Source organism: Aegilops tauschii, chromosome 7, assembly GCF_002575655.3.
Source record: "Aegilops tauschii subsp. strangulata cultivar AL8/78 chromosome 7, Aet v6.0, whole genome shotgun sequence".
In the NCBI taxonomy this organism is placed as follows: domain Eukaryota; kingdom Viridiplantae; phylum Streptophyta; class Magnoliopsida; order Poales; family Poaceae; genus Aegilops; species Aegilops tauschii.
In genome coordinates this window covers 221323372-221334248 of record NC_053041.3, presented here as the reverse complement: position 1 = coordinate 221334248, position 10877 = coordinate 221323372, and the positions used below count along the sequence as shown (strand labels likewise).

Here is a 10877-nt window from a genome sequence, read left to right as displayed (position 1 = left end):
AAAAAGGAAACAAGCAAATCTTCGAGATCTCCAAATCATTTCTTCTTCCATGACAAGATCTTACACTTTTCTAAAAGCAGACACAGGAAACTAACAAATGTATCAAATCACAGAACTGTAAATACCAACGAGGATTCCTATAGTTTTACTTTAAGCCACAATGCCAAGGCTGCGATGCACACCGGCAGTCATTAAAGTAATCAACCAACATCGGTAAGAGTACCAACACCGGTTTCCAAAGACAAAAAACCAAACAGCCAGGCCGATGACGCTGGGAGCCAAGAGTAAGAATCACCATTGTTAAGGATGTAGCAGGCGGGATAGATATTGCGACGACAATCCTCCTCGCGGCAACCATGACAAAAAAATCCAAAAGCAATTTGGCAAAGTAAGATCAGAAGGACCATACCTAGACGACGTCGGGAAGATCTGTCGTCGAAGGAAGGGATGAAGATTACATAGACAATGTCATCTCTAAGGAAGAAGACATCTACCCAAAACTCAAAACCAATCTAATGAAAACACTATTATTATGAAGAACTCCACTCATAGATTGGGTTCCCTACTCCTCCCGACACTGGCGGGGCCAGCCGGAGGAGGGGGAACCGATCTATGGTGGCAGCGGCTAGGTTTTTTCAGGAGGACGTCTAAAGAGAGCAAAATGTTACTTTTATGCTGAGTACTGGGGGAGGGGGGGGGGGTTGCTTACAATGCTGATGTGGTTGTTCCGACACAATTATTTGAGGGGGGGGCAAATAATTCGATATACTAGAAATTAAATAGGGCTGTCAAAACATAGTGGAAATGAGACCCATCCGGTCACACCAGAACGCCGCGAATCAATACACCCCCATGATCTGCCGTAGGGTGCACCAGTTGATGGAGTTGAAGGCTTTCGCCAAATCTAACTTCAGCACCAGGGTAGGGGACGATCATTTGTGACGGTAATATTTTTCTTAAGACAAATCTTATATCCAAAATTAAAAGAAATGGAGAGAGTACCAAAGTTGTAAAATCCAGAATAAATAAATTCAGTTCAGTCAAGAATGAGATCAATAAGATTTATTAGAATGGATATACATATACACGTGCAAATAAAAAAGTGTCAAGCTTATAAATAAATACATTAAATAATGGAAAACAAGTCTGCTAGATTCAAGGAAATCGTTTTTGTTGGAGCTCTGTTTGATCAGATGGAGGTGCTGTTGGGGATGCCTTTGCCCGTGACGCCGGGCTGCGAGAATGGTTTCATGAGCTGGTACGGCACGATGCCGGCGCCGCACCGGTTCTTGAGCTTCCTGTTCTTGTTCCTTCCGTCGATGATCCCCTCCACCGCCTTAAGCTGCTCGTTGAACCTCAGGTACGCCGCCCGCACCGTGGTGTCCTCGCCCCACGGGGCAGTCTCCATCCCTCCGAGGTACTCCTCGTCGGGGGAGTGGCTGGACAGCACGTCCAGCACCGCCATCACCAGCGTTGCCTGCACCTGCGACGGGAAGCATTCCCGGAGCGCCTGGTCCGGGTTGTCCAGGAATTTCTCGAAGGCGGCGGCGTCCACGGGCTCCTCCACCGGCATGTTGGTGCGCGCGATGGAGGGGCGGTTCGGGAAGTAGCCGCCGAAGTCGTACTGCCCGAAGTTGACGGCCGCGTGGTGCGCCGCCGCGACCCAGATGATGGTGGTGAGCGTGTGCGCGAGGCTCTCCGGCGTGTCCAGCTTAGGCCACCACGGCGCGTCCTTCTTGTCTCCGTGTCCCTCTGTGCGCACCTCCGTCCAGAAGGCCTGCAGCTCCGCGTCGCCCGAGACGCTGGCGGCGGTCGGGTAGTAGCGGGAAACGTACGCCTGAACCCACCCCTTGATGGCGTCCCAGATGAGCAGCCCGTCGTTGGCGAATGGGTAGTCTTTGATGGCGAGCTTGAGGCCGTGCTCCGCCGTGGGGTCCTCCTCCGCCATGCCCCTGCGGACGAGGTCGGCGGGGAGGGCCTCCATGTCGAAGCGCCAGAGCTTGTCGTACGCGACGGAGCTGAGCTCCATGGCGTACCTCTGCGGGGAGAAGGTGAGCTCGATGATGCCGCCGCCGTTGATGAGGGCGGAGCGCGCGAGCGCGTTGATCCGCATGGTGTAGCGGAAGTGCGGGCGCAGCAGCTGGTAGATGGGGTGCATCTCGCTGAGCTGCCTGTTGGCCGCGAGGATGTAGGGCTCGACGGCGCAGTGCGTGCGCAGCCAGTGGGTGACGAGCTCGTGGTGGCCGGCGTCGTGGGCGCGGACGTGGGACTTGGCCATCCGCCACAGCCAGGACTTGGTGGTGTCAGTGGACGAGGTGAACACCTGCCTCCACTGCGGCATCGTCGCCGAGGCCGGCCGGGTGAGCTCGATGGCGAGGAGGCGCAGCGTGCCGTCGTCGGTGAGGAACATGATGGTGCGGGAGCCGTACATGGTGGTGCGCTGCAGGGCGCGGATCTTGTGCACGTAGGGCAGGAACAGGTCGTGGAAGTCGAGCATGAAGAGCCTCTTGCTCTTCACCGCCTCGGCCACCGTCATGGTGTGCCCCATCTGCGCCTCCAGCAGCTCGGCGGTGATCGCCGACTCGGCCGGGCCGTACACCGCCGGGTCCAGCTTGCTCTTGAGAGGAAACTCCTTGACAAGCTCGATGGCGTACGGGTTGATCCCGGCGAGCGTCTCCCTGGCGAACTCCTCGTCCCGCAACCACGCAAACTTGTCCTCTGCATTCGGCAATCAACACGCATTTACTAATTAGGTTCGTGCATTGCATGAAAACTCCATTTTTGCTACTTGGCATGCACGTGCATCTGGAAAGGAAGAAACAAGGTAGGAGCGTACTTTGGACATTTGCGGGGGCGTCGAAGAGGAGGACTTTGTCGCCGGGGCCGTCGCGGAGGAACTCGAGGAGGCGCGGCACGGCGGCGCGGAGGAAGCCGAGCTCCTCGGCGCGCGGCAGCTCGACGCCGTCCTCGAAGAGCTTGTCGATGACGAAGAAGGAGGGGAAGCCCTGGTTGGGGTCGATGAGCGTGGACTGCACGGCCGGCACGGCGGCGTGGAGCACCGACTGCAGCGTCTTCACCGAGAACTGCACGTTCTTCTCCTCCGAGAAGGCCTCGTCCCTCGGCACGTACACGTCGCCGCTCCTCGTCTCCGACTGCGGATCTGCACGTAGCACGAGTTGCACCCTTTACTAAACATGTACATGCACGATGTGTACGTAGTATCTCTTGACTTTGTGGTGTACATACCTTTGGTGGATCGGGGGCGGCCGGTGCGGCAGCGCCGCGGGTAGGGGAACTGCTTGTTGCCGCCGAGGACGGGGCGGGCGCCGGCGGCACCGAGCTCCTCGCCGGACCCGAGGTCGTTGTACACGTCGTAGTCGTAGACCCGGTCGGTGGCCTTCCTCTGCCCGGTGCCGTCGCCGCGCTTCTTGGCAAGGTCGTTCTTCCGGTAGCCCTGGAGACCCGGAGGAGTCTGGCTCGGCAGGTAAGGCTGCACGGTTGATCCACATTCACAAATTTCAGCCAGAAGTTGTACAATACTTCCTCCATTCCATAATGTAGTGCCTATAGATTTTTGTGAAAGTCAAACTTTGCCAACTTTGACCAAGTGTATAGATAAAACTGTCTACATCTATAATACCAAACATGTACATTCTGAAAATATAACTCATGATGTATTGAATGATGTGCATTTGATATTCTAGATGTACCTACTTTTCTTTATAAATATGGTCAAAGTTCGTAATGTTTGACTTTTGCAAAAATCTATAGGCACTACATTATGAAACGGAGGAAGTATTAAGAAGCAATGTTTTGTTTCGAGTGAGGATTCTAGTGCATGTCACTACCACTTGCTAGATTACTAGCATGTCGTTTTATTTGCAAGCAAGCTGCAGCTCCTGTGTACGGGCGGGCCACGTACATACGTACTTATCGGGGAGATCATGGACGTGCACTGCCAACTTTTTACGCAACCACCAAGTCACGATATGCACGTTCTAAAAAAGCAGTGTATACGTGCACACGGTTGCTCCATGTGCAGTGATCGCGTGGAAGCCTGGACACCAGTAGCTCTCGGCTGCCTGTCTGCCTCCATGCCGAGCGCAGATCGCCGCGCATCTAATGCGAAATAACGAGACTTGACGTCCCTTAAATTCAAGATGGACCATGCACGTCAAATCTGCTATACTTATGGTTCCACGCACAGTTATTAGATGATCATATAGCCTAAAGCCCTAATTAAACTACAGCGACTGGGCCTAATCCCCGATCGATCCAGTCTCGCTCAAGGTAAAAAATTCCACGGATATCTCACTCACACGTTAGCTGAGGAGACCTTCCCGATGAAAGGCGACCGACTTGACTTGGTTCCTTACCTTGTTGGCGAAGAAGACGCGCTTGGCGTCGCCGGACTTGGGCGGCAGCCAGGAGTCGCAGCGGATGACGTCGGAGTTGCCGCCGGCCGTGACCACCTTCACGTCCTCCAGGAACATCTCCGTGCCGTGCTCGTTGGCGACCAGCACGGCGCCGACGGGGCCGAAGCCCGCCGGCACGTTGAAGTCGGCCTCGTAGGTGACGATGTGGAGGTCGTTGTCGGCCACCTTGTGGGCGTAGCTCTTGATCGTCTGCTTCTCCTTCCCCGTCTCTGCATTCAGGTGTGCACATACAGCATAGCGCGATTAGCATCAAGCAGTACTCCATGACACAGCTGAACTTGCAAGCTGCTATAAGCGCACGGGGTGACCAGGTTTGTTTTTACAAAGTTTTAATTTTCGCAATCAGATGTAATACTAGGTGATGACCATGCATGCATCAAACAAGTAAAAAGGGTAAAATGGGTCGATATTAGTCAGGATATATATGGTGGCATGAGGGTCTTTACACCGATTCAGTCGACAAAAATTCCTGCTGAGATAAGAGGAGGGACAAGTCGCACCTATAGTACTTTTATTTAAACCTTTCCAGCTTCTGACGTTTCGCATGTGACGAAACTAACGAGGGCTGCTAACACAGCGTGTCAACCTGCTATGGTTTATCCATATATATATACACTACTTGGTTTGGTAACTCAATTAGGACTGGTCACTTAATCTATGGTTGACTTTTTATAACAAACTGTATTGCCGCTCAAGTTGTTGTACGTTGGACCGAGTACTACTAGAGATTTTACCTCAAAAAGAACGAGTATGTTATTATCTTAACAGAAAAAAAAGTGTGAAAACTAGTCGAACCAAACGAAATAACTTGTAGAAAACGACTAATGATTTTTCCTCCAGGGAACTTGTGTGTCTATGACTATGATCGATGAATGATTTTTGTGCATCAGTTGGTCTCTGGCCTTTGCTTCAGTAGCACATCTGTTAGCTATATTAGTTAGTTGATTCATTTATTCGTTCGTCCGTTGATCAATTAATTCTACTACCGTGTTTAGCTGTCCCACAGGCCGGTCGACCGTTTGAATTTTCTTTGTGGTGTTATTACTCTTATAATGCCTTCGCTTGATAAGATCTTAATTTGGGCTACAAAATGGTGCAGGTTGCATTTTTCACCACGATAAACTGAAGTTGTGCCTTTTTTAATAGACCAAAATTTGTTTACAAAACCATGCAAAAGTACTCTATATGCGTGCATGCATGTCAATGTTACAGGACATGGTATGATAGTACTAGTATACTTACTGGCGTCCAGCTCCGCGCTGACGAGCTCGAGCTCCATGGACCTGCCGATGAGGTCATTCACATCGTCCATCGTCCTCGACGGCCTCAGCCCATCGAGGAACCCGCCGACGGTGACCTTAACCGTCGCCACCGCCTTGACGCGCACCGAAGCACCGCCCTTCCCTGCCATGTCGGAAGAAGCACCGCCTCCGCCGATGCTACTGCTAGCCGGAACCACCTCAGACGACCCAACGGACGCGCACCGCACGATCAGCTGCCCACCGCCGCCGAGCGCACGAGCACAGCGTCGCCCCGGACGGCCGGCGGAGAGCGAAGACGACGGGAGGCGGCTGCTGCTGCACGTGGAGGAGGAGGAGGGGAGGATGCGACGACTCGCGATGGTGCGGTGGTGGCTCTGGAGGCTGGATGGTTTGAGCTGAGGAAGCGACATGGCTGGCTTTATAGCAAGCGAAGCTGAGCTACAAGCCTATGGCTACGGGTGGGCGTACAATCTCGTGCGATCGCCCGGCGTGTCCAATAAATTCGAGGATGGGGCTTACGTGTGCGTCTGCTACGGCTCGTGCGTTGGTGACTTGCGAGTTGTGAGCTGCGATTGAGCATGGGCATGGGCATGCGATTATATAAAAGAGCAAGCGTTGAAACTAATGCATGGTCGACGGCTCCTTTGTCCTTCTGAAGGGATTTCCTACCCCTTGAGTTTCTGGTCGAAAATGGCAGTACGTGCGGTGCAGGTCGTGGGTACATGTTACTATCGTGTATGGAGTTCTAGGCTAGGCTAGCTTCGAGGCAGCTACGTAGCTTCTTTGGAATGTGCCACACGCTTTTCCACGCCAAGTTGGCTAGCTTGCGTGACAAGTCGCCGGGTTAGGGGTTTAGCCTCGGGAAAAGGTAGTTTTCTATCTTTACTTAGGGACGTCGACTGTTGATTCATCTTTTTTGCTTTCGTTTCCAGGCTACTCTAGCTAAGCAGGTGGTTCAGTTCTTATCTAGACAGTGGTTTGAGATTGTGCTCTTCTTCCTTTACTGGAGCTATGCCTTTCTCCAACAGCTAGTACCTACTACTCCCTCCGCAAGAAAATATAAGAGTACTTTAATGATCTAAACGCTCTTATATTTCTGTACGGAGGAAGTACTGTGGTTCATCTTACTACTAATTAACATGTTTTTCGAAGGGTATGGTTGACCGCATCAAATTATTTCTACCTTTCGTTTACGTCTGAACCCATACACTTGCCGTACGTGCAGGCTGCCAACCGGTGAATGTTATTCCAACTTTCTGACCTGGCAACCCCGTTGTTTTTTTTCAGAGAAAAGGGAGGAAAACGAGCACGATGCACTTCGCGCGACATAATCACATGGGCCATGGACTGGTAGTTTGGCCTAGATCGACTGACGGGTGGGATAGTAAAACGGAACCCCCCCGAGCCGCGCTCCTACCTACTCGACCACATATGTAATGCATGCAATTCTACAGATTGACCTTTCAATTCTTGATGTGTGACAGAACAATAATCTTCAGGACTTGAACACACACAACGCGGCAGCCAAGTCCCCGTCTACGCTTCTCCAAATATATGTACGGGCGATATACATCCAGCGACTGGATTTCATGGACAAGTACTCCTACTTAATTAAGAGGCTAGCTAGGTTCTATGTATCGCTAGCAGCCGCAGCCGGCCGTATGTATGTAAACACTACACCAAGTAGGATATGTGCGTATCCATGTGCAAGCAAGATGTCGACACTTCATTTGCTGATCCAAGCTGGACGATGTAGTCGTTTGGTAAAAAAAAAATTAAAATTACGAGGTGATTTTAAAACGTGGGCGGTACGGTTTGCGCGACGGTAGATTCTTCCTTGCTGGAGCTATGCATTTCTGTAACAGTATGGTTCTTGAACCTCATCGTTTGCCTTTAAATTGCCCGATTCCAACCAAGCTAGAAGCATATACTGTCCGTGCGGTAGGTCGCCAACCATGTGTCAAGTACCCTTGTCGATCGTGTCGGGGAAACGACATCTATGGGATCACAAGAATCCCTACTACGGTTGCCGGGGCGCAGGGTTGCAAGAAGAGCAGGATCAGTAGCCAGCACAAGGAGCGTTTACCCAGATTCGGGCCGCGAGGATGCGTAAAACCCTAATTCTGCTTTGGTGGGTGTATTCCAGAGAGTTCTTGAGCTCTCGAACTAGCTGTGGTGAGTGCGTGGTTCGAAAGAGCCAAATCCTTTTTCAGTATGCCATGGGCCTCCTTTTATAGTCGAAAGGGGCTGCCACAGTGGCACACAGGAGGTGGAAAGGCGCACAGTGCCCTGAGCTTATCGCTCGTATTACAGGACAAGACGCATTTAATGCGTAGCTTAGGTGTCCCCCTGCTTTATCGGGGACGGGGGCGAGGCCTTTCCCGTCCTTCGCCGCTCCTCCTTGCTTCGACACGCGCTTTGGCCAGCGATGCGTGCGGCGTCATGTAGGCAGGCAGGCAGCTGAGCTGGCGCGATGGTGGAGCCTTCACGAAGATCTGCATGCCGCCACGCAGGCGCTCGATGAGTTGGCCTGGGGGTTGCATGTTGCCACGCAGGTGCCCGCCCAGCTGGTTGGGCTGGCAGCTGCATGTGAATGGCGGTGGAAGCTTGGTTGGCGTGGGCCTGGCGGTGGCCCTACTGGCGTCCTTGGTGTGGGCCTTGCCGGGTGGAACAGCAAGGGTCTTGCCGTGTGGCCCGGCAAGGGTCTTGCCGTGGCGCGCTGTCGTCCCCGGCAAGGGCCTTGCCGGGGGTCTGGTGGCCTTCCTCGGCAAGGATCTTGCCGAGGATCGTCGTCTTCTAATCCTCATCTGATCTTGAATATGTCTTCACAAAGATCTGCATGCCACCACAGAGGTGCCTTCCCGAGCCCTGGCCCTACGTGGATGATGGCGTTGGGGACCGTGGGCCCAAGGGTGGCTCGCTCTGTTGGTGTGGGGCGAGCTGCCCCGACAAGGGTCTTGCCGGGGCTGTTGAGGCTGCCCCGGCAAGGGTCTTGCCGGGAGAGCCTGCTTCATCCCTCTGCTCCTTGTGGTCTCGGCCTTGGTGTTGCTCCGATTATCTTGGGCTTCGGTCTTACCTTGGCTCACCTCCCCTGTTCTGCTTGGTGTGACCGTGGGCGCGGCTCCGACTGCCCGTGCACAGGTAAAGGGGTACAAAAGCGTGTCCCTCTTTTTGTACACCGACAGGAGCCCCCGGGCCTGGGCCACACATAAGCGCGACACGTTGTTGGGCCAGGCCCAAAATGGTGCGCGGGCAGGCGGGGCGGTTTTTACCGTGGTAAGACTTTTCGCGCGCCGCGCTTCCCACGACCCGCGCGCGCGGCGTGGCGTGTAGGGGTGTGCGTGACGTGGGCGGCATGCGTGGGGCGTTTTCCACACGCATGCGTCATATCGCAGTAAAGAGGCGGCTCGCGCCTTCCCCGTAAAAAGAGGGAGGCGTGGAGGCGCGGCTCATTTACTGAACGGGGCTGGGTCGCGGTCTTCAAGGCGTCCACTCCCCACGATCACGGGGTGGGGAGAGGTCGCTTCACCCGTCCCCTCAGTTCTGCACATCCGCCACGCGTCCTTCATGCGCCTGGGGTGGCAAGGATGGAGGCGGGAAACCGGGCCGTCGCTGGTTGGGACAGCGGGTCGGTCCTGATTCCTTGCGCCTCCGGTGGCTGGATTGGCCGAGCGGGGCGGCCGAGCCTCGACCCCGCCCCTTTATAAAGAGGGGGAAGGGGGGATGGCGTCCCGCATTCTTCTGTCATCTATCTCCTCTTGCTTCTGCTTCTTCCTTTCACTCGCCATGGAGAAAGGGAACCCGGGTCCCTCGACGGTGGCGGCGAGGGTCGCCGCTCGACAGCATGTCCCTCCTCCTCCTGAGCCCGTGGTGGTGGAACCGGCCGCGAGGAGAAGGGGGAGGGGGCGAGGCCGGGGCAGAGGTCGTAGTGCTCGGGGAAGAGGAGGACGTGGCGGCGCCGGCTTCGCCCCCGCCAATGGTGCCTTTCCCGATGGAAGGCCATGTCAGAGACCAGCCCCGCGAGTTCTTCATTAGGCTGCGCCGGCCTCCGCATCGCCGTCTCCGTCTTCCCGCCCCGTTTTCTCGGGAGATGGAGCGTGACCGGCCCCAATCCCTCAAATTGCACATGAGGGGTTGTGGGAATGGGGGCACGTGGGTCGACGTCGACTTCCCGGCTCCTCGGGTCATGTACCTCCGTCCTGGGTGGAAGACGTTCGCTCGCATCCATAGCCTGACGGCGGGGCTCGTCCTCTACTTCAAATTGATGGAGGACGGCCTGCTCTCTGTCAAGGTCTTCGGAGACTTCGGGACTCGCCTGAAGTGCTGCGTGGAGAGATCCTCCAATGGAGATTCCGACGATGGAAGCTCTTCCTCGAGCGAAAGTGATGAGGAGGACAGCGGGGCAGATGACGGGGATGAGTCCGACTAGGCGTCGGACGCCCCGCACCTGGGCGGGTGTGGCAGCAGCAGCATCTGCACCTGGCCGCTCCTCCGGCAGGGTTTTGCCGTGGTGGGGCCAGCTCCTTGAACTTCTCGGGGTCGTCTCCTTGGGCGGCTGGCGTCGGGAGGCTGCGGAAGAGGAAGAGGGCGGGCGGCAAGGCCGTCAACTCGGAGTACGCGGGCACCGACACCTTCGTCGCGTACTGCCGGTCCTGCCGCCTCGTCTTCCAGCTCCTTTCCCGGCACCGTCATCACCGGCCTACCCGTGGGCGGCCACCGAGGTGTTCTCTTGGTGCTTTCTGCTGCTCGTAGCTCGCCTAGGCGCCCCTTTTGTCCTCTCGCCTCCTTGACCTGCCTCCTGAGGAGAGGGACAAGAAAGGGATCACGGGCACCTTATCTCTTTTTTAATCTGTAAGCCTTCGGGCCTTGTTAAATTTAAAGCTTGTAATCCCCTTTGTTCATGTTTTTTATTCCGTACGGACTGTACCTGTTGTGGGATGCTTTTAATGAAAAAGGGATGTTTGCCGGGTTTTTCGTTTGTGGGCAGACCCTGCGACAAGGAACGAATCCTTGTTATAATTTAAGATAAATGTTTTCACCCGGCAACAGGCCTTGCCGTCCCCCTACTTCGCTCGACCATTCTCGCGCCCTTGGCGAAGGCAGGGATGAAGCGGGCTTAGGCTCCTTGTTCTACTTCCTTGCCATCGCGGCTACAACCAAATCCGGGCCCAGGAGATAA

General features: G+C 54.7%; 1 protein-coding gene across 1 annotated transcript; it reads right to left on the bottom strand.

Moving 5' to 3' along the window:
* Positions 1-1047: 1047 nt before the first annotated feature.
* Positions 1048-6294, bottom strand: LOC109731694 (probable lipoxygenase 8, chloroplastic). Its single transcript, XM_020290869.3, has 5 exons — positions 5679-6294; positions 4377-4645; positions 3247-3490; positions 2837-3160; positions 1048-2718 (listed from the first exon to the last, which is right to left on the bottom strand). Exons 1-5 carry the CDS (start codon positions 6106-6108, stop codon positions 1190-1192), a joined length of 2796 nt encoding a protein of 931 aa, XP_020146458.1. The 5' UTR covers positions 6109-6294; the 3' UTR covers positions 1048-1189.
* Between the last annotated feature and the right edge of the window lie 4583 nt (positions 6295-10877).

Excerpts from the sequence above, each read along its gene's own strand:
- LOC109731694 (XM_020290869.3), bottom strand. The coding sequence starts at position 6,108 with ATGTCGCTTCCTCAGCTCAAACCATCCAGCCTCCAGAGCCACCACCGC. Across the intron at positions 3,491-4,376 it reads GCGTCTTCTTCGCCAACAAG|CCTTACCTGCCGAGCCAGAC; the intron begins GTAAGGAACCAA and ends TCAACCGTGCAG. Across the intron at positions 2,719-2,836 it reads CGCCCCCGCAAATGTCCAAA|AGGACAAGTTTGCGTGGTTG; the intron begins GTACGCTCCTAC and ends TGCCGAATGCAG.